General features: G+C 44.2%; 1 protein-coding gene across 13 annotated transcripts in view; it reads right to left on the reverse strand.

Annotated features, from left to right (window-relative positions):
• AGAP1 (ArfGAP with GTPase domain, ankyrin repeat and PH domain 1) overlaps nucleotides 1-23,105 on the reverse strand; it is a 551,343-nt gene that overhangs the window by 91,614 nt on the left and 436,624 nt on the right. For 7 of the 13 annotated variants that reach the window (XM_082395527.1, XM_082395537.1, XM_082395535.1 and 4 more), the window contains one exon: nucleotides 10-84. The exons of the other annotated variants lie outside the window; for them this stretch is intronic. In XM_082395527.1, coding sequence (XP_082251653.1) covers nucleotides 10-84 — 75 coding nt within the window. The remainder of the gene's footprint in view (nucleotides 1-9; nucleotides 85-23,105) is intronic. 13 annotated transcript variants of the gene reach the window in all.

The following is a 23,105-nucleotide window of genomic DNA, read 5'->3' on the forward strand; positions in this document are numbered from 1 at the left end:
CGGCGTTACCTTCGGTGTTGGTGCTGCTGTTGTGGATATTTCGCAGGCTACCAACACGGTTTAGTTTCCATGCTTTGCGTTTGGCTGCATCCCGAGAGCAGAGAGGGGAGGGGGGGAACAAGAGAGAAAACAAAAAGGAAAAGAAACAGATGAAAAGGGGAGAAAAGAAATGTCCAAGTAGCACGTGACATCACCTCCGGCCTCCCGGCCGGGCCTCACCACCCCAAAGCGCAGAGAAACTCAGGAAGGGCAGAGGAAGGCCAAAAAAGCATCCTTAGCTTTGCACAGAATCCAACAAACGCCCAGGCAAGGAAGCCCATGCACCCCTTTTGCCCTGCTGGGTTCCACACGTGGCTACTCAAGACAGTGCACAAAGCTGGTCTTTTCCCTGGGGGCTGGGAGCATCTTTTGAAGGAGCTACGAGGCCGGTCGCCATAAGCCCTCTGATTTGGCAAAACACTGGGAGCATGTCAAATCAAAAGGGACTCTGGTGATTAGCCGTTCCTGTGTATGCTACAGATGGCAGGTGTGCAACGCCCAGAGCTGTTAAAAAATGAAGTATTTTCTCCCCAGACGTAGTTTGATCTGGATAGGAACCTACGCTAGCAAAACTCGACTACCATCTTGCTGTGGCTGAAGGGTGGTCCATTCTCCTTCCTATGGCGAGGAGGCTGGAGGCTCTGAATGGAGGAAGCCAAAGGGCACGGGCCTCCTGAAGCTCTCAGCTCACTGAAGAAAGCATCCGAGAGAAAAAGACAGACACCAGGTTACCCACAGAGCAGCCCTGGGTTCAGAAGTGAAGCGCGCGACAAGTTTAACACGGGCATGACATGCCCACGGCTCACACTGCGTGCTGTGACTAACGGGGGTGAGATGCCCCCTTCCCACCTCCGCGGACACTCTTCTTCACAGACCCATCCTCACCTCCTCACCGCCTCCACCCTCCCAACCCCCGACTCAGGAATGCAGACACCTGTGGCTAAGAGGCTGACTCCTGCCAGCCCTTCAGAGGAGACATACGGTAAAAAGCAAAGAGTTAAACAGGGTTTTGAGGAGCAAGTCTTCAGGCTAATGTGGCGAAAGATCCAGCCACAGATCCAAGGGCTGGATGGATGGCGTGGTCGGTGACAGCCACAGTCACCCACGCTCCTGAAGAAGGGGCGTAATTGGACCATCTGTCTCTTCTGACTTCCACAGCCGGGAAGAGAAACTCGTCAAACCTTGCACGCGGCTTTCATTGGATAACCATTTGTTTAATGCAGGTAAGAAGCGCTCACCTGGTGAGGCAGGTGTGTGCATTTCCGCAGCTGTGTCTGAAGCTCACCGCAGAAAGCTAGGCTGACCCACTCGGTCACAGACTGACCAGAAAACGAGGCATGCCCTGGCCAGTGGCCAGCTCTCTCACCCCAAAGCATTCCTGGCTTAGGACAGATTGGCTATTCTTGCCTTTGGTAGCATTAAGGTCAAAGGACTCAACCTCAACTAGTACGGTGGAGGCCCTGGGGGGTACCAAGTTCTGGGGGCCACAGAATGACCGGGGTGAGGACCAGGTCTTCTCAAGGAGTTCTGCTGCTGAAGCGAATCTCAAGCACTTTGGTGCACACTGGATTGCTTTGGCGTGACAATATAAGATACATGTGAGAAATAGGAACACTGAAGGGAACCAACGCAATTCTGAAACGGTACTGTATAATCAGGAGGCAAAGTTTATGTTAATGAGAGTACAAACTAGTTGTGAGTTAGCTGTCACCTGATTCGAAATGAGAAAAAGTGAAGCTATAACTAAACAACTAACAATGACCTTGTGGCTTGAAAACCAAAATAATTTACTAAAAAATGTCTTGGGAATTTGGGGTTAGCAGATGCAAACTATTATATATAGCACAGATAAACAACAAGGTCCTACTGTATAGCACAGGGAACTATATTCAATAACCTGTGATAAACCATAATGGAAAAGAATATGAAAAAGAATGTATATATATGTGTAACTGAATCACTTTGCTGTACAGCAGAAATTAACACAACATTGTAAGTCAACTATATTTCAATAAAATAAATTTAAAAAAAACAAAAAAAGAAATGTCATCTCTAACCTAGTAAGGTTGGTGACTGAGACCCTTCTACAGCATATGCATCTAAATTTAGTTTTCCATCAGTGGAGAAATTTCCCTTATCTCTACATCCTTAAGGTATCTTATCTATAAGGTATCGTCCCAGGTAACACCACACATGGCAAGGGGAGCTTCAGGTACACCCACTATTACAAATGTCATTTGAGACAAAGGAAACCGGTCACAGTTTTCGAGTGTTTACTTTGGAAATGTTCAGTGGATATTTACCGGGTTCCTCCTATAACTGAGACATTCACAGAATTAAGTGTGTGTTTAATTATTTCAATAGCCCGAGCTCTGGTGTCTTGGCCCACGTTTCTCAAGTTCCAGAAAGTCGTAGCCACAGAGGCTGCACTCCTCAGTGGAAAAACTTACCTCTTTCTAAAGCATTTACATATAAATAGGCAGAATCTGGGCTGGGCACCTCTGTGCAAGGGAGGGGAGCTCTGGTGCAGAAAACCTCTTTCCTGCCTGCTTTCCGCCTTGCATTTTTCATACCCCAGTCTCCCATTACCATATGGATATATAAGCAGGAAGTGAACTTGCAGCCTGGTTTTCTATTAACCTATTGATGAAATAATCAATTTTAATGTGTAAAATGTCATGCCTTTTTCTTCCTCTTAAACAAATGGACTTTTTCTGGCTGATACCAAGGTCCTGAGACGTGCATTTGTCTCCTGGGGCATTGATTGCTCTAAGTCCACTTGTTTAGAAGCTTCTCAACGGGAAAATACAATCATATTATCATCAATAAAATCTCTGGTTATGCGCAATGCTGCTGCCTGGATTCACCGCTAAAGGAAACGAAGACACGGCACCAAACGGACCCAGGAATTATCCAACCTGCTGCCGCGGGCTGGAGGCCTAGCTCCACTGACCAGCACACACCATGGCCGTCGTGCTGGCAGCACCCCCTGACCGCAGGCCTTTGGAATAGACGGTGATTCTTTTTTTAAAAATAAACTTCATTCTTTAGAGAAGTTTCAGGTTCACAGCAAAATTGGATGAAAAATACTGAGAGTTGCCATATACCGGCTGTCCACCCCTCACTCACCCCACACAACCTCCCCCAATATCAACATCCCACACCAGAGTGGTACATTTCTTAGAATAAATGAACCTACACTGATGCATCCTTATTTCCCAAAGTCCATAGTTTACATGAGGGTTCGCTGTTGGTGTTATACTTTCTATGGATTTGAACAAATATATAGTGACATGTATCTACCATTATAGTATCATACAGAAGGAGTTTCACTGCCCTAAAGATCTTCTGTGGTCTGGCAACCACTGATCTTTTCATTAGTTTTGCCTTTTCCAGAATGTCATATGGTTGGAATCATACAGTATGCATGCAGCCTTTTCAGATTGGTTTCCTTTGCTTAGTCATATGCATTTAACTTTCCTCCGTGTCTCTGTAATGGCTTGATAGCTCATTTCTTTTAGGTGCTGTATAATACTGCCCAAACTTGGAAGCAACCAAGACGTCCTTCAGCAGGTGAATGGATAAATAAACTGTGGTAATCTAGATGGTGATTCTTGAGGACTTCGTGTGGACTAGCTCAAATGACTAAATTTTCTGGATAATTTTTATTTTAATTAAAAAATTTAGTTTTAAAAAATATTTCAGGAATATAGTTTCTTTCTTTTAAACAAAGATTAACTTACTGTGCTTTTCTCACTCATGTTATTTCTCATGAAACTATTACTTTAATACAAGAATCTCCCCTGGTTTTGGACAAAAAGGCAGCAGATTGTGAGCATTCCATCAGTGTTTTCCATTCTGCTGTTCTGCTGACTGGATAAACAACAGTCTCTTCTGTGAGCAAGTTGCCACAATGCCTTATATAACTAGTTAAATGGCATCATGTCTCAGCATCTTGTCCGGTGCTTGAGAACATGCAGACACCTCTCAATGGACACAGAACCCCACAGCACGTAATCTCAGATCTAGTGCAAACTAACTGTCATCCCCAATGCAGATGGTGAGATGGGCCACTTCTCCCCGCAGCCTGCAAATTAAATGGAACTTTCTGAACCCCAGTCTGGGTTGGCAGGAACGTCAGCAGATCCAAGAAAGGGAGCCTTTAGCAGGACAGCATAGCATTCTCCCCATAATGGCGCCAAAACATGAACCGTGTTAAACACCAGACTACTACATGAATATCACAGCAAGAGGCGGTACACGGGACACACAGCTGATGGTTGAGAATTAAAAACAGAGGAGAGGAAAACTGGACAGGTACATGTAAAAGTATGAAATTAGAACACTCCCTGACACCATACACAAAAATAAACTCAAAATGGATTAAAGACCTAAGTGTAAGGCCAGACACTATCAAACTCTTAGAGGAAAACATAGGCAGAACACTCTATGACATAAATCACAGCAAGATCCTTTTTGACCCAGCTCCTAGAGAAATGGAAATAAAAACACAAATAAACAAATGGGACCTAATGAAACTTCAAAGCTTTTGCACAGCAAAGGAAACCATAAACAAGACCAAAAGACAACCATCAGAATGGCAGAAAATATTTGCAAATGAAGCAACTGACAATGGATTAATCTCTAAGATTTACAAGCAGCTCATGCAGCTCAATAACAAAAAAACAAACAACCCAATCCAAAAATGGGCAGAAGACCTAAATAGACATTTCTCCAAAGAAGATATACAGATTGCCAACAGACACATGAAAGAATGCTCAACATCATTAATCATTAGAGAAATGCAAATCAAAACTACAATGAGATATCATCTCACACCGGTCAGAATGGCCATCATCAAAAAATCTATAAACAATAAATGCTGGAGAGGGTGTGGACAAAAGGGAACCCTCTTGCACTTTTGGTGGGAATGTAAGTTGATACAACCACTATGGAGAACAGTATGGAGTTTCCTTAAAAAACTACAAATAGAACTACCATACGACCCAGCAATCCCACTACTGGGCATATACCCTGAGAAAACCATAATTCAAAAAGAGTCATGTACCAAAATGTTCATTGCAGCTCTATTTACAATAGTCAGGACATGGAAGCAACCTAAGTGTCCATCATCAGATGAATGGATAAAAAAGATGTGGCACATATACAATGGAATATTACTCAGCCATAAAAAGAAATGAAATGGAGGTATTTGTAGCGAGGTGGATGGAGTTAGAGTCTGTCATACAGAGTGAAGTAAGTCAGAAAGAGAAAAACAAATACAGTATGCTAACACGTATATATGGAATCTAAGGAAAAAAAAAAGAAGGTCATGAAGAACCTAGTGCCAAGACGGGAATAAAGATACAGACCTACTAGAGAGTGGACTTGGGGATACGGGAAGGGGGAGGGGTGAGATGTGACAGGGTGAGGGAGTGGCATGGACATATGTACACTACCAAATGTGAAATGGATAGCTAGTGGGAAGCAGCCGCATAGCACAGGGAGATCAGCTCGGTGCTCTGTGACCACCTAGAGGGGTGGGATAGGGAGGGTGGGAGGGAGCGAGATGCAAGAGGGAAGAGATATGGGAACATATGTATATGTATAATTGATTCACTTTGTTATAAAGCAGAAACTAACACACCATTGTAAAGCAATTATACTCCAATAAAGATGTTTAAAAAAAAAAGAAACAGAGGAGGAGGTGAAACTCGTCATTAGGTTGGTTGGAAGACATTTTCTTAGGATTAAAATTTCGCAAAAGGCAAGTTAAGACAGTACAGAGACTCATGCCCCACATGATAAGAAAATAAAAAGTTTACAGCCCTATAATAACAATGGTATTGTCACTTCCCCTTAAAATTAATAAAGAGCCCTCTTGCGTATGAACACTGAAGGTATTATTAAAACCGAATTTTTAAGGCGATCTTTGAATTATAGAGAGAGGAAAAGAGAGGTGACTTTGGTACTAACGGTGACCAGTGTAGGAGCGTGTGCACTGGGGGATGTCACGTGACGCTGTCCCCTCCTGAGCGCAGCCCTGATGTCCACATCCTGCACTGATTAATTTTCTGGTGTAGTGGGCTACCAGATTGGCAGGTGGGTGGCTGTGACTGACCCAGCTCACCCAGGTCCCAACTGCTGCCCATCCTGAGTCGTACAGCTAAAGAAGAAAAGCCGACAGAAAGTTTAATTCACAGAACACTTCTCTAAGGTGTCTGGGAGTTATAGATGATGATTTCTGTGCTCGGATGACCGTAGGAGGTATGGCACCATACACTCAACTCCTCGAAATTACAAACAGACAGTCACCATCTTTTCAAAGGAAACAGAGAGAAAGGGAAAATGTGCAAATTATGGCTTTCTACTAAGAGTAGCTGGAATCATTTAGAGTTAACGACTCCCAATTATTACACACCTCTTTATTTCTGGAAGCTACAGCTTTTCATATAAGTTCCTGTGATGATCATAAGGCATTTAAAATTCTACTTTAAAGGAAAATTCATTTTGTTTCTCTAAACAACAAAAACAAAATTTTAACTACAGCAAATGAATGTCTGAGAACTAATCACAGAGCGGAATTCCAACATGAGAATCCTTTGACTAGCTCTTTATAAGCGGAATAAAAATATTCTGCAGTCTGTTGGCATGCTCAAATGAGCAGGGTTTTATCCTAAACTCTTCCTCCATCATAGTACCAGGAGACCACAGACTTGTATTAATGTCCCCTCTGGTCTCCTTCTGACAGCGCTCTTTGTTGATTAGATAAATATTCCTCAGATAGCTGATTAAAAAATGATGCAGCCGGGAACTGTGTGTCCGAGCCTTGTCAGCCATGTTGGATGCTCAAGTGTGCATGAATTACATCCCTGGTGTGAACAGAGCAGGGCTGGCGAACTGCATGCCGCAGCCCTCAGAATCAATTACGAGAACTAATAGGATCTTTTTACCTAGGCAGAAGAAGGGGCTGGGTTGACGAGGGTGTGCCACTCATTTCTAAGACTGTCTTGTCTCAGCACGAAACAAATAACCCTCTCCATTCCTACCAGGGAGTGTAAACTTGTACCTCTTGGAGGAGCCAAATGATAACCTCGTTTGATAGCACTGTTCCCTGTCCACGTCGGATGTGTATTTATTTATTTGTAGAGATGCCATCAGTATAAATGCCACTGTGCGGGGGGGACTGCATGGGCTCTCTGGAGCATTGCAGCCGGACCGTGGCACCAGGATGCTGGATAAAGACAGTCCCCCAGGAACCTCTGCAGGCAGGGTCGGATTCTGCTGTGGTTTTGTGTCCCTTCCACTTTAGTGCGCCCGGTGTCCCGTGATCTTTTGCCGGTGCAGTTTCATTGTGAGGTTAGAGATTGGAGATTTCTTTTGTGCCGGCCATCTGAGCATTCACGTGCTCAACAAGACTGGGTAAATGTTCTGTTCTTTTATAAAAAGGCAGTGGGTTTTTTTTTTTCTTTTTTTTCCCATAAGATGCAACCCCGAAGATTCTTCCACTATGTGAAGTCACTACTTTAGCTGTGAAGGGGCTTGACATAATGGTCGCTTCCTAGAGGCTACCACACAGAGAGGCAGTCATGTTGAAACGTCCATTAAAAGGGTCTTTGAGAGGATTAAACAAAACCTGAGGCCAAGCAAAATAGGACAAATGTGCAGGAAGCAAAATAACTTCATCCTTCCCCGTTTCCAGCAAGACGAGTGTTCTTTTCGTAATTTGAAGTCACAGGACACAAGACAAGATACCAAACCAAACAGAACTCCGAAACAAGGAATCGACCCTTAATTAGACAATTTTAATTCCATTTCCAATAACTCATAACTGCTTTCTTAACAGCCAATACAATTTCTGTATTGGGGGCTTCTTTACAGCTCTTACGATTTGAAAACTGCCGAGGGCTTCCAAACAGTGGGCTAATGTAGACGCGCGCAGAAAACACCATTAACCCTGGAAAACATGGAAAATAAAAACAAAACAAAAACTCCAGGATACGCCATAAAACCAGAAGTTCCAATTAGGTGGAGCGTTAGTTTCTCTTTCGGCCTAGAAACACACTGAGTTGCAGAGCAAGGGTTCAAGAGTACCCAAAATTAATTGGGTATTTCAGTTTGACACCGAGAGTATAACTTTCAATAGGGACTGAAATAAAAAAGTGACTTGAAGTAGAATATCCCCATTTTAGCTTTGGCACATTCTCAGATGGCGATGAGAAATCCATCAGTAAATGATGGAAACTTCTTTCCATGTCTTCAGGGAGTAGCTATTCATTTTGAGAAGGGGAGGCTTTTGAGGGGCGGGCGGTGGCTTGTTAGGATGTTGAAATCGGGGCTCCCTGGCCTCTCGGCCTCACTCTCTTTTGGGATGTGATAAGGGTGTGAGAACAGAGCCCACTCGTGACTGTTGGGTCCCCAGCATCACGAGGAACTGCTTTTTTTTTTTAGGCCTGGTTTCTTAGCGAACAGGGTAATGTATACCCTAAATCCTTCCGTAGTATAGGACTGGACACGTGGCATTCAAAATAGAAACAAAAAGTAAATCAAATTCTCACGTAAGCAGAAAAAGTGAGGTTTAAATCAGTTTGTTCAAGCTGGACGATGTGTGTGAAGATCATCTTCTGTGGGATCTGTGAGCATCTGTGCTCACCCAGGCAAGCAGGAGCGGCGTCTGGGAGAGGTGGAGGGTCCCCCGACCTGTCCCCCTCTCGTGCCCCCTCCCCGAGGGCCGGCTGCTCTGAGGAGTGGTAGGCAGGCCCAAGGCTGGCAGTGCTGGGAGGGGAAGGCCGGCACACGGGGACCACCTTAGGCTTTCTGGGACTGAAATGAGTGATAATGGGAAACATTCGTCTTTTCTTTTTTCCTCTTTCCTTCCTTTTTCTTTTTCTTCTTCTCAGTCTCCTCCAATAGAATACATGGCAGGCCTTTTTTCGATTTTTTTTTTTTTTTTTTAAAACACAACATCTTTCTCAGCAATTCTAGAAAAAAGTTTTTTAATAAAACTTCAAATTGTGCTATCACATTTCAAAGGCAATGACCAGTTAGAGCAACTAATCAAAGGCATGATGATTTAATGACTGCCCCTCGTGCTCTCTGGAAGGGCTGTAATTGAGGGGCTGTGATCACTGGACCACCAGCTTCAACAATGGCAGACACTGCATTTGATCTGCCATCTTTGTAGTTGACTTCCTACAACCACCAAGTGAAATGATACCCTTTGGGGTTATTCAGTCCATCACGTTCCCCCTGTGGCCATCTGAATCTGAGAAGACTGGTGAAAATATCTTCTAGAAAACATTTTTAACATATTGCATTTAAAGAAGGACTTCACCGGAAATTCTCAATAGCATTCTGATTTGTGGCTTGAGAAATTCTGGAAGCCATAAGATCCTTGGTACTTACTGAGTCAATCAAGTACAAAGATCAGAGTAGGAAAACAAAAGAAGAATTCGAAACTTTTGATTCTTCTTGCTATTATGGAAATACATTCCTTTAAACACTAACAGATTTCTTCCCCCTAAAACTGCTTGACTATAACTTCACAACTTCTTAGCATGCTCCTTGGTTATTGTGAATGATTAAACAATGTCGTTATTATCCAAGGAGGGCCTGGAAAAGTACTGCAGTGCTGACACAACAAAATAACAAATGTCTCATTTCTTTCATTTAAAAATAATTTAAATACATTAACTTTATTCAGCTTCCAGCAAGAACGTTAGATTACTTGAATATTATTGCAGAAGCAAAATTAATTTCATAGTAGTATAATATTAAGAATAAACCATGACTAATCTAACTACCTCTTCCATTTTTCTTCTAAAGTTCTTATCCACATACATACGTAATTATCACACTTATAAGTACAGCTCTGACAGACCTGTACTACTTTTGTATGTAAGGTGTTACAGTTACCAGAGTTTTCAAAACTATCCCTTTTAACAGTTGCATTGTGGAGTTAAAATATATCATAGTTGTAGCCATTCCTTAGTGTTAAACATTTAGTGAGTTCCAATTTTACGCTATTAAAGATACTACAATCTGTTTCACTTAATATAGATACAGATAATTACATATAGAAATATTTATATATATGTGTATATACATGCTAGAATACACACATGTATTTCTTCTCTTTGCTAAGTCTGCTGAGAAGACCAAGAAGAAATGACATCCCAGTAGCAACAAGCACACCTAGACCCCAGATCTTGGTTTCTTATACCATTCTCCAATAAACAGAACCAGGGGTCCTTTGGAGAAATGGCTAATTCTAGGACTGAGACAGGAAAAATGCAAGATGAGCCTGAAGCATCTTGTAGTTCTAGGAAGTAAAGAAGGGCTAAGACAAACAGGTAAACAAAACCCACCTTGATGGGGATAAGGACAAAAGGGTACGGGAGCTAACTGAAAGAGCTCCCAATGGCTGAAGCTGGAACAATTTGAGCACGAAGGAAAACAAAGTAGTACTGGATTATGACCTCAAGTATAAAATAAATATCCAAGAGTCCATGCTGATATAAATGACTGAATAAATTAATAAATGGGGAGAAGAGGCAAAGCTTCCATGCAGAAAGAATTTCAAACAGTTTCCATAGGTGCCCCACCTACAGGAGGTGATGCATAACTGTCCACTGCTTAACTGAGGGCTGTGCAGAGACCTCCCCGCAAAGCGGAGTGTGCGGAAGTGGGGATGCAGAAGGGAGAAGCCCACAGTGGAGGAAACTGACAAACACAACCTCAAGCTAGGTGATCAAGGTCAGCACTGAGAGTCACAAGTCATGTTGATGGTGTGTACCCTCAATATGATGTGATGAAAAGAGCACTTTATCTCTGTGGTCTTCCTCCACCAAACCTGTAACTCCAGACTAATCCTGAGAAAAATATCAGACAGATCCCAACAGAGAGGCATGCTACAATATGCCTGACCAGTACTCCTCAAAATTGTCAAAGTCATCAAAGACAAGGGAAGCCCGAGAAAGCGTCCCAGCCAAGGGCAGCCTAAGGAGATGTGAGGATTACATGTCATGAGGCATCGAGGATGGGATCAGGATGGGACAGAGAGAGGCATTAGGTAAAAACTAAGGAAATCTGAATAAAGTACAGACTTTAGTTAATATTTATATATTAATATTGGTTCATTAATTATAGGAAATATACCATACTAATAAAAGATGTAAATAGGGAAAATTGTACGTGTGTGTGTGTGTTTGTGTGGCATATCTGTACTATCTCCTCAAATTTTCTGTACCTCTTACATTTTTCTAGAAAATAAAGTCTATTAAAAATACTATAATCAGCATCTTCGGGCAGGAATATGTTTTTGCCTCCCAATTATTTTAATTGTTTCCTTAGAATAAAATGCCAGGAGTACTATTGCCAAATGAAGGGAATACTTTGTAACTTGGAATATATACGGAGAGGACTATCTCATCACAATATATCATTTATTCTACTCACTAAATCCACTTTTACAAGCTAAAGACAATTTGAAATCTTAGTGTGGCATCAGTATTACATGTCACGTGTGTCATTGAAGTTCTTAACAACTTGAATGCCTACCCCAACTGGCAGTTGTGTGAAAAGACGTGCTATTTGATTTATGATTGTGAAAGTAGGTTTCAGAGTATGTTTGCTAACTAGTATTCTTTAGAAGCAATAATATACCAATGCTGGTTCTTTGGGTTACTGTGCTGTCTCCTTATATTTCATTTAGAATTGTTGACCTTTAAAATATTTTTCCCCTTTAATGGATTACAAAGTATATTTAATAAAAACGTACCATGTTTGAACAAGTTTCCAGCTAACTTCCAGGATTAGCTTTTAACAATTAAAAAATGAGCTTTGGGGCTTCCCTGGTGGTGCAGTGGTTGGGAGTCTGCCGGCCAATGCACGGGACACGGGTTCGAGCCCTGGTCTGGGAAGATCCCACATGCCGCGGAGCAGCTGGGCCCGTGCGCCGCAACTACTGAGCCTGCGCGTCTGGAGCCTGTGCTCCGCAACAAGAGAGGCCGCGACAGTGAGAGGCCCGCGCACCGCGATGAAGAGTGGCCCCCACTCGCTGCAACTAGAGAAAGCCCTCACACAGAAATGAAGACCCAACACAGCCATAAATAAATAAATAAATAAATAAATAAATAAATAAATTAATTAATTAATTAAAAAAAAAAGATTTAAATAAAAAATGAGCTTTGATCCACTGGGAAAAAAGTGTTTGTGCTCATGTTGAATTTAGATCTCAGCTTCTAATCAGCACATAAAATCGCCTTTTAAATAAATGTGACAGGGTTTAATAAAATTAAAGAGGAGAGTCATGCTAAGCTGGCTTCCTGAGATTCATCTGTGGTGACTTACCTATTCCGGGAAGGTCTGAACTTAAGAACGGCCTTAAGACTTTTGTCAGGAGACAAAATTAGCATCTTTTAAACGGGGATGAACAGTGATAGTTATATACGAAAAACAAGTTTGTAATCACTAGTGCATCCAGAAAATACGGTCCAAAATACGTATGTTTTACTAGGACACACGATATGAGGTGCTATTCTCACCAATGCCCATTTCGTATATAAAAACCCCAAATAAATTGCAAGAAAAAGAAATACTAAACTGACTTATGTCACAGAAGTACTGAGTTCAAGGCCTGATGGTTTTAAGGTTTTCAACCATCACTTTCATGAACGGATAGGGAACATATAAATCTGTACCGTACATGCATTATTTAGGTTAAAAAAAAACCGTATTATTTAAACTTCTCTAATTCTTTGGGGGAGACAGTGATGTTTTCCAGAGTGGGCAGGACGTGTAAGCTGCCAAGAAAAAAGCATCAGGACAGCAATGCATCGCTCCCTTCAGGGAGAAGAACTGGCTGCAGGGTGTGTGTCTGGTCTCAGTGGGTTAACGACTGAATGTGATCAGTGTGGCGTCTACAGCTTCCTCCCAGAAGTGCCAGGTGTGAGGTACGATGAAGAACAGGTGGGGAGTGGGGTAGGAAAAGCTCGTGCTCGGGACTCTCGCCGCCCCAGCCGGCAGCAGCGCAGGGTGGCCGTGGGGTGACTGGGGCTCTGGGACAGGTCCCCTTGGCATCAGCTCCATCCCAGAGCTGCCACGATGAGTACAGCAGACGACACACCAAGAAGGGCAGAAGGTCTGTGGGCTCAAGACCACTCTACGTACACAGATGCACGGAAAGAAAGTCTCAAACAGCATGAAGGACACGAGTGAAGGCAACTCCGGTTGAACCTGTAATTTGAATGATTTTCTAGTGAACTTCTGCATTAGTTCTGTGGACCCCCAACTCTCTTTTTTTTTTTTTCAGTGAGCAAAGTAAAAGAAGTGCTGGAAATAGAGCAGGTGTCTTGAGGGTGTGCTTCAAATCCAGCCACTCTGCCCCTCCTACTCATACAGATTTTGTTCTTAGGAAGCACAGTCATTAAAAGAACAATCTGAGGACGTGCTGAACTCAAGGCAAGAAATAGTATAAATGGAATGAAATGTGTTAATGAAATAGCTTTCCGTAACTTTTGGTAAAGTTCAATAATTTTATGAAGTCCAGCCATTCAGCATGGCTCCTATGGCATCGTCCATCTCCCTCTTTTTAATGTTTAAATGCCCCATCCAAGAGGTACAGAAGGGTGCAATGAGCTCCATCCTCAAAGGCCAAGAACCTCCAACGAAGACAAACAGATGAAAGGCTTTCTTACCAAAAAAACTCTGTAACAACAGCTGATGGCCCCGCCATAGGGGGTGGTGGTGACACTATTTGTGAACATATTCTCTTCACATCTCTTTTGTCATAAAACTAGAATTTGAAGCAGTTTACGAAACATACAGTAGCTCTCTCACACACAGGAGGGTTGGAGAGAGGAATTTCAACAGAAGACACTACTAGAATTAAAAGACCCGAACCTTTCATCTGAATGGATTTTGAATTTTTCAGATATCAAGACAGGTTTTTTTATTACGTATCCTAGAGATTGCACTGGAGCAGCTTAGAAGGTCTCAAAATGACATCTTCTTAAACAATAAACCGAACATTTTAACTGGGATCAATATATAATCAACCACTAACCATATAGTATCCTGTGTGCAGTGTCTGGACACAGGTGCTATGGGAATTGAAGGTGCAAGATATAGCCACAGCTCTCAAAAAAATGTACGACAGAGAAGAAAAAATACAGATGATTAATCTTAAGAGAGTACGGAGGTATTTCTGCAAGTTGTAGAAATACAGTTGAGAACGACTTCTGGAATGATGATATTTTATAAGTCCTTCATTAAAGGCATTATACATGTTGCTATGTACACACACACGTACACACACACACACACACACGTACACACTTCTCCACTGCTGGCCACGTAACACTCTACTAGAATCATCAAATAAGGCCCCAGTGATATATAAATTCAGTGATGTTTCTCTTCTACTTTTTGTTTTAAATTTTAATTTATTTATTATTTATTTATTATTTTATTTTTGGCTGTGTTGGGTCTTCGTTTCTGTGCGAGGGCTTTCTCTAGTTGCGGCAAGCGGGGGCCACTCTTCATCGCGGTGCGCGGGCCTCTCACCATCGCGGCCTCTCTTGTTGCGGAGCACAGGCTCCAGACGTGCAGGCTCAGTAGTTGTGACTCACGGGCCTAGTTGCTCCGCGGCATGTGGGATCTTCCCAGACCAGGGCTCGAACCCGTGTCCCCTGCATTGGCAGGCAGATTCTCAACCACTGCGCCACCGGGAAGCCCTCTTCTACTTTTAACTAGTGGTAGAACTATGTCTTCTGATAAACTCAACTTGGGTGAAAAGGTAACAACAAATTGGCAGAGATAAATCTCTGCCAGTGGTTCCCAATTTTTAAAAAATATGCACTCCCTTTTGGATGACAGTGATTCAGCAACATTCTAAAATGACTTTGCTTCCTGTCAATCACAATGTCAGTACACATACACCTCTGTCTATACAGAGGACACCTGGACTCAAGACTCTTGGCATCTCCAGAGGTCCTTTATCCGCAGGCTAGGAGCTATGGCTCCATCCTCTTTCCTCCCTCCAGATAAACTGGGTTTGATGACCAACAGAAAGTCCCAAAGGGGCAGCCTGAGAGTCGGCAGGACTTGGCTCTCCAGCTCGTGCTTCCATCCCTGACTTAGGGGCACGTAGGAGCAACCTCACCTCTCTAATCAAGACGGTTGGCATTTAAAGGGCAAAAAAATGTAAATAAAAGGCAGGGTGGGAGGTCAAAGAAAAATGCCCACCCAATGACTAGAAACCATGTCAAAGCAGAACTTTAAAAATTAGAAGACGTACACCAGACACTTTACTTCTCTCCCTTCGTCAAGCTGCCATGACTGGTGAGTCCGGCAACCTTCCCGGGGAGAGCTGGGCCTCAAAGGTGTCCTCACCTCCCGTGCAGATGCCGGGTGCCCGCTCAGCCAGCAGAAGCTCTGAGTGGTTAAATACGGATGAGTGAATGACAATGGCTGCTACTAATCGTTTATTGAATAATGAAACTGACACAACTGATAAAAGGGTTCAATCTTGAGAAAAATGATTTATCGTTTTTCAGTTTACTGGCACTGCCATTTGCGTGACAAACAGCTGGAAAGCCCCCAGTTAATCTCCGCACACCTCCAGCCTGAAAAGGCAGCTCCAGCCTGCACTTCCAGGTAATCAGGAACAGCTAATACCACGGCTGCGCTGAGGCAGTGACGGCTAAATACTGGTGTTTTATCAAGGCTGATCTCCGAATCAATTTGCACAATGGATTTTTCTTTTTTTTTTTTTTGGCGATGGGTGAGGGAGAGAAGAGACAGAGAAAAGAAAGAGGTACAACAAGAAAGAAAGATAAGGCACAGCTAGAGAGAGCACGGTCCTAACACGGAGAAATGGAATTGTCAGTAGGATCAAAGCATAAATGACTTTGGATCGTCTCTGGATGGCAGATAGATTTTCTCCATGGCAAAGTCTGATCTGCGGCATCAAAGTGCCCTATCAAGGTTGTTTGTCACCTTAGAGTGCAGGGCTGCTGTGCGCAGAATGTTCCTTCCACCCATGAGGAACAGAGGATGTTTATTCTTTAGGTATATCTTTTTCTGTTTTTCTATGGGTGGGTTGCAGGCGGGGGGCTGTGTGGCTTTAAGGACGTTAAAGATTTTATTTATATACAACACTCAAAAAAACACACTTATTTCTATGGTATTACATGTTGTGTCTTATTCTAATTTTGGTAAAAATCAAATCAATTCAATAGGCTCTTCCCCCGAGGGATTGACATAACATGAAAACCAGAACAGCTTGGCGTTTTGAGCCCTCTGCTGCTGCTTGGTGCCTGTGTCACCAGATTGGGGGGAAAGTAATTAAATAAGATAATGCACAGAGTGTAATTAGTATGGAGTTGGCAGAGAATAAACAGTAAATATTAGCTATGATGATGATGATGATGATGATCTACTTCTCAACTTTCAAAACAGAAAGGAACAAGCCTCTACTTATACTATTGTCATATCAATCGGTAAATTTAAGATGTACATTAAGTGCAAGCACGACAAGATTTCAATTACAGGAACAGAAATGAATTTGAGGTCCATCTTATAAATTACATTATCTCTGTCGGCTATTCTATAGCGTGAAAAAGTTGGGAAAGACTTCTAAATGTAACCAGGAATTTCAGGAATGCATAAAAACACAGGCAGGAAAAAAATGCTAAGTGCAGTGGATTTCAAAGATAGGCATTCTCTAAGATGACCGTGTTTGCTGAGATGAGAAAATGAAACTACACGGTTATTAATTAGGACACATATGGAAAGTGTGTTATATAACTTCAGGTGATAGATAAAGGGTATTTTAACCCAAGCACCGAGTCCTGGAGGAATTAGAGGCCGTGTATGGACGTCTAGATGGAGGCGCTGGGGAAGGTGTCTGTACTAGAAGCACCGCCTTGAGGGCCATCATAACCTTCCTTCCAAGGTTAAATAAGTTAAAGGAGCGGGGAGGCGGTTCTTTTCCTTTTTTTAAATGGAGGGCTTCTCAGAGCCCTCAAGTTGCTAATGTGCATCTAAAACTCCAAGACGGATCTAGACTAAACAACACTCTGCAAACTTTTGTCTTTCAGAGCATCTTGTTGGATTCATGTTCGGTAACACAAACTTTCGGAAAACACTGGCTGATATCACATAAAACCATCCTCATCCAAAAGAAATACTTTGGAAACCAATTAGTACCTCCAAGTGGGCCCTTCGAGTTGCTCTTCTTTTTCTACCTGGTGGACGAGCATCCATGAGGTACACGCCACGGGCGTGCAAGGTGCTGGGCTTTTTGGGGACACGAGCACATAGGTGTGTCTCCTGCCTTCTTGGGCTTTCTGTCTAGTGGAAGGGGCAAGACTAGCCCCATGTGAAGTGTTTCAAACCAAACATGTCATGTACACAATACAAGGCTGCCCTGTGGCAGAAAGTAATTGTCAACCGAACTGTGTAGAGAAACATGAGTTGAGGAAAAGATCATTGCGCCCCCTGCCCTCCCCCTCCCCCCTCCTCCACCAAGGGTCAGCCTTTTTAGCTGTACAACCGTGAACTGTGGGCATTTTTTGACAGCAAGCTGTCAGTGCCAAGGGAAAAAAACTCCACGTAAGGGGGCTTCCCTGGTGGTGCACTGGTTGAGAGTCTGCCTGCCAATGCAGGGGACACGGGTTCGAGCCCTGGTCTGAGAGGATCCCACATGCCGCGGAGCGGCTGGGCCCGTGCGCCACAACTACTGAGCCTGCGCGTCTGGAGCCTGTGCCCCGTAACAAGAGAGGCCGCGATAGTGAGAGGCCCGCGCACCGCGATGAAGAGTGGCCCCCGCTTGCCACAACTGGAGAAAGCCCTCGCACAGAAATGAAGACCCAACACAGCCATAAATAAATAAATAAATACTTAAAAAAAAAATTAAAAACTCCACGTAGGAACTAGAGTGTCTAAGATGCAGAGTCTTTGGTAAAGTTTCATTTTCAGGCCATACACATGAAAATCCATGTCTTAAAATTAGGAAGTTTTTCTTCACCTTTAACGGTAACTTTTGCCACTATTTTACCAGGGACCTTCCATGACCTTGTCATGATGGTGGTCATGACAGGGCAGACATTTCTAAGTTTGCCTCTGTGGCCAGACAGGCTCCCCAGCCCTGGACGAACTGCAGGCAGACGGAGCATGGCTCACCCTGGAGATCCACCAGAAGGGGCCGGAAGAGCCCAATGAGCGGCACCCACTTCCGCGTGGCAACAGCTCTTACCCACCCCGAAGTGCACTGGGGGTGTGCACTCTCCCTGGTGCCCACCTGTGCTCACGGACCCACAGGTGGGTAGAACATTAGCGGGCGGGGTACTCTGGGTGAGTAGAAGAATCAGCTTAAAAATTTCATCCATGCTACTTAATGGAATAACCTCTGGTGGTTACTGTCTACAACCTTTGAAAGAAAGACAAATATCATAGGCTATCACCTATATGTGGAATCTAAAAAAACGGTGCAAATGAACCTATTTACAAAACAGAAATAGAGTCACAGATGTAGAAAACAAACTTATGGTACCAAGGGGGAAAGGGGAGGGGAGGATAAATTGGGAGTTTGGGATTAACATATACACACGACTATATATAAAACAGACAATCAACAAGGACCTACTGTACAGCACAGGGAACTCTACTCAATACTCTGTAATGACCTATATGGGAAAAGGATCTAAAAAAGAGTGGATATACGTATATGTATAACTGATTCACTTTGCTGTACAGCAGAAACTAACACAACATTGTAAATCAACTAGACTCCAATAAAAATTAATTAAACAAAAAATCACTGTGATGTACACCTGAAACTAACACATTGTAAATTAACTATACTCCAATAAAGTTTAAAAAATAGAAAAAAATGAAACTTTGATTTATATGCTTAAAAACAAAAACAAACAAACAAAAAAAGAAGGAAAGCACAATTTAACAAGTGATCCCTTAAGTCAGAACCCAGTGTCCCTGGGCCTTTGTTAGGTGAGCCAGTATAATCTCCAAATTTACTGCGAGTAACTGGGCTCCCGAGAGTAATATTTTAATGTATATGAACTGAATCCCAAGACAGGAATTCGGGGCAGGCTCCGTCCTACACATGCGCTCACGGAGCCCTGACAACAGTCCTAGGTGGCTTACTGTCCCAGCTGATGGCTGAGAGCTCCAGGGCAGGAAAGCACGAGGAACCGGCCCAGGCCATCACCCCAGTAAGAGGTGGAGCTGGAATTCAACCCAAGATGGCCTGAGTTCCTGACCATCCCCCCAGCTGCCTGGGATCCTTACCTTCACCATCACAACCCCTTTTGGTGCCTGGTCGCCTGCCTGCCTGGATTGGTCATACACTGTGGGAAGAAACACACCAGGAGAGCAGAGTCTCGCTGATAACTGAGGAAGAATAGGGCATCTGGGCACTTGCAATGCTGGCTGTTTCGCTTTCATGGACAGCGAGATTCTAAGCATTTTTTAAAAGTTTGAATCTGTACAGAATCTTTATACTTTTTTTCCCCTGACTCACAATTCAAGAAGATATTAGAGGAGACCATCAGAGGTAAAAGGAACATTTTCCAAAGTCGGAGCAATGAGTAGAAATAAAACCCTTGCAAGAAATATTTCAGCCAAAGAGGAATTTCTTCTTCTTCATTAGAGTAAGGAATTGCAGAGTGAAATGCCTTAATTACCCATGAAGCAAGATAGCCTTACGTGATTGCCTTCGCTTTGAAAGCACTAGAAAGAATACCCAGTATTAGATGCTCGTGTCTTTTTCCAGCTGTTGGAAAACTCCCAATGCCATTCGCCAACCTCTGAAAGTAATCCTATGCAGAATAAAACTATTTAAAAACTTTAAAATATTTAATCTACTTTATCTTAAACTGTTAAAGTGATGTACGTAAAAAGGGATCCATTTTTCTTGAGCATCCCTCTGTATTTGGTGGTCCTCTGGACCACTTTTAAAAACAGTATGATTTTCTGATTCATAGTGCTGCTTGGAAAGAATAAATCCTGTAAATATGGGAATATAACTGTATGTGGGGAACAAGCTAGAAGATATTGAAATTAAAGACTGTATAACAGTCTTATAATGTATAACAATTCTTTTTTTTTTTTTTTGGCCATGCTGTGTGGCTTGTGGGATCTTAATTCCCCTACCAGGGATTGAACCGGGGCCCCAGCAGTGAAAGCGCTGAGTCCCAACCACTGGACTGCCAGGGAATTCCCAACAATTCTTAAAAAAATAAAATGTTTCCCCAGTTATTTTACCAGCAATTCCAACGCTGAGATCGAAGTAAAAGTCAGCTTGTTTAAAATGATATGGTAGCACGTAAACATGCATATAGATCACTATATTGACTAGAGACAAGTGCTGAGTTTAATGAGGCCCCCATAACTAGAGCAAGCTCATGATTCCTTCGCCGGGAACACGCGGACCCCAGAGGGCCACCTGCCGCCAGCCTCGCCTCTGCGGGCTCTCTGCTCCGAGTCTCCTCGGGAGCCTCCTGGGCCCCTGTCCCCGAGAAAACAACCTGGTGGACCTGAGTCTTCTTCCTCTGTCTCATCTCATTCCACTGCTTGATCACAACCGGACGTTATCATATATTTATTTACTATCTGGGACACATTTTCCACAACGGCGACAGCAGTATGGGGGTTCACAGGCTTCTCTAGAATCTTGCCACATTCCGGCAGGAGTGTGCCTGGAACCAGACCTTCGTGTTTCCTAGAGATGGACAGCGTGCGCCCTCCGAGGCGAGGACACAGGAGGAAACGTGGCTCCCGCAATGCTGGCCCACCGTGCTGGGAGGAGGCCTGGCCACGTGGAGGGGTCCCGTGTAGGTGTCTCGGCCGACGGCCAAGGTCCCAAGAGGCAGCATCAACGGTCAGACATGTGGTGACCGGCACTCCAGACGTTTCCAGCCCCTGGATTTAGAGTCTTCTAGGGGGAGGTCCCAGACACCGCAGAGCAGAGACAAGCCTTCCCGGCTGTTTCTGTCCTAATTCCTCAGCCACAGACGGGAGGGAAGCTTCTTAGGGGGTGCTCTGCTCCAGAGGGTGGACATTGCATCTGTTTGTCTATGTGGCCGGCTACAGCAGTAGGTCACGTAGAAAGGGAGGGGCAGGTGCTTTTCAAGGGGCAGGGCTTGCCTTGAAAACAGCAGCTCAAATACTAATTCTGGTATCTTGTTTATGAAAACAGGTAACGATATTTGAGCTTGCATATGTTTGAAATTTGATTTAAACCAATAAAATTAGGAAAAGTATAAAACCAATATAACAGACGAGGCATTCTAATGGTAGAGCGCCCGGGGCAGGATCATGACGTCAAGTCGTCTTCTGGGGGCTGCCAGGTCCTGGCGTGTGACCCGCACTCTGCTGGGTCTGAACCTTGCTGATGTTCACGCGCGACACAGTCCTAGTTGACCTTCACCTGGACCTCCGGTTCTCACTCCTGGCTCAGTTGGAATCACCTGGCGCCCAGGCTCCCCGCAGGCCAGCTGAACCCAAATCTCGGTTTCCAATCAGTGATTTAAACATTGTCCAGGGAGCTGGCTGGCCGGCCGGCCCGTCCTCGCGCTCTCCCCCTGCCCTGGACCACGGCGATCCCGCGGCTCCGCCAGCCCTGGTGTTGCCGCCTGAGGCTTCCACTCCTACAGGCCTTTCCTGCGGGGGCTACCTGGCCTAGCCAGCATCTTCATTCCTTCTCCCCACGACAGGGTCCGCCAGTGCCCCCGTCCTCTTGGTCTCCTGCACTCCCTCCTTTCTCCAGCCGTGACCCTCGGGCAGGCACACCCCTAACTGTCCTGTTCCTCCTTCAGTTCCTGACCCCCACGGCCCGCAGCTTCTGCACAGTCCACGCACCGCCGTGCACAGGACCCTTTTCCAGGCCTCCTTCCCTGAACAACGCTCCCCCCGGCCGAGCACATCCTCCCCCGACGGCCCACCTCTCCGTTCCATGCGTCACCACCGAGCTCCCGGTGACCCTCCTGCTGTCATCACCCCCTCTTCTCGTCTTCCCCCTCCCGCCACACCAGCTGGGATGTGGTTTCAGAAATCGGGGCCTTAGAAAGTCCCCGGGGGGCCAAGGAGCTGGGGAAGCTGGCCTCGGGGAGGACCACATACACATCATTCCCCCTCCACCTGGACCGCAAGCTCTCAGTCGGCAGGGCTGCCCCAGCTGGTGTCTGGGTCTCAGAAGCAGCAGGTAACAGTCTCTGGGTAGCAAATGGCCAGTGAGTGTCTGTTATCAATCTGAATTAAAGATACTTAAATTCCAAGATCCAAGGAGGTTACTAGAGGTAACACATTATGAAGATCTGGCATTGCCTAAAAGTCGTGAGGCCAGTTTTTACCACTAAATATAATGATGATAATCCCACAACTTTATTTGAAGGATAAAGGAGAGGAGGCCTGAGGGGATTAAATTCTGAAGGACAGAAAAACCAAAAAACTCTACAACTGTAGAGGGAAACACGAAAACATGGCATTTGAAGTGATCTGATGCTTTCCTTAACAGACTGAAACCAATGTTTGTAACCACATAAAATCAAAGAGGCACAAGAGCTAGAGAATCATCACCACCACTCAGCCCGAAGTGGTCTTAAAAAAACTGAGATTAGTACCAGGTATTTGAAATCGTCTGTTGGAAAATCCCCTGAATGGTGAGCACCACAGTGGTGACAGTGACACCTGATCTAGGACATAAATACGCAATGACCACAGAGAAATGAGGGGCGACCAAAGGGGAGTGAATGCTAAGTCACTAATTCTGCAGCGAAACAGAGAAGTTAATCATGGCCCAAGGGAGGCTGGCAGAAAAAGAAAGAATAGTTTCTGGTCTTTAAGATTCCATTTGCCCACTGGGCCGCTCATTACTGGGAAGTTATAGAAAAAATGCAAGTGTCCCAGAGATGATGCAAAAGCTGACCTCTGCAGGCAAACTGAAACAGGAGAGATGCCCGTGTGCCTTGACTACGTAAATACTGCTGCTCGGTACAGAAGCCGGGCTGTCCGGAGAACACTGACCCTCGAGATTAGAGACCGGC

The sequence above is a fragment of the Balaenoptera borealis genome, assembly GCF_965194805.1.
Source record: "Balaenoptera borealis genome assembly, chromosome: 6".
NCBI lineage: Eukaryota > Metazoa > Chordata > Mammalia > Artiodactyla > Balaenopteridae > Balaenoptera > Balaenoptera borealis.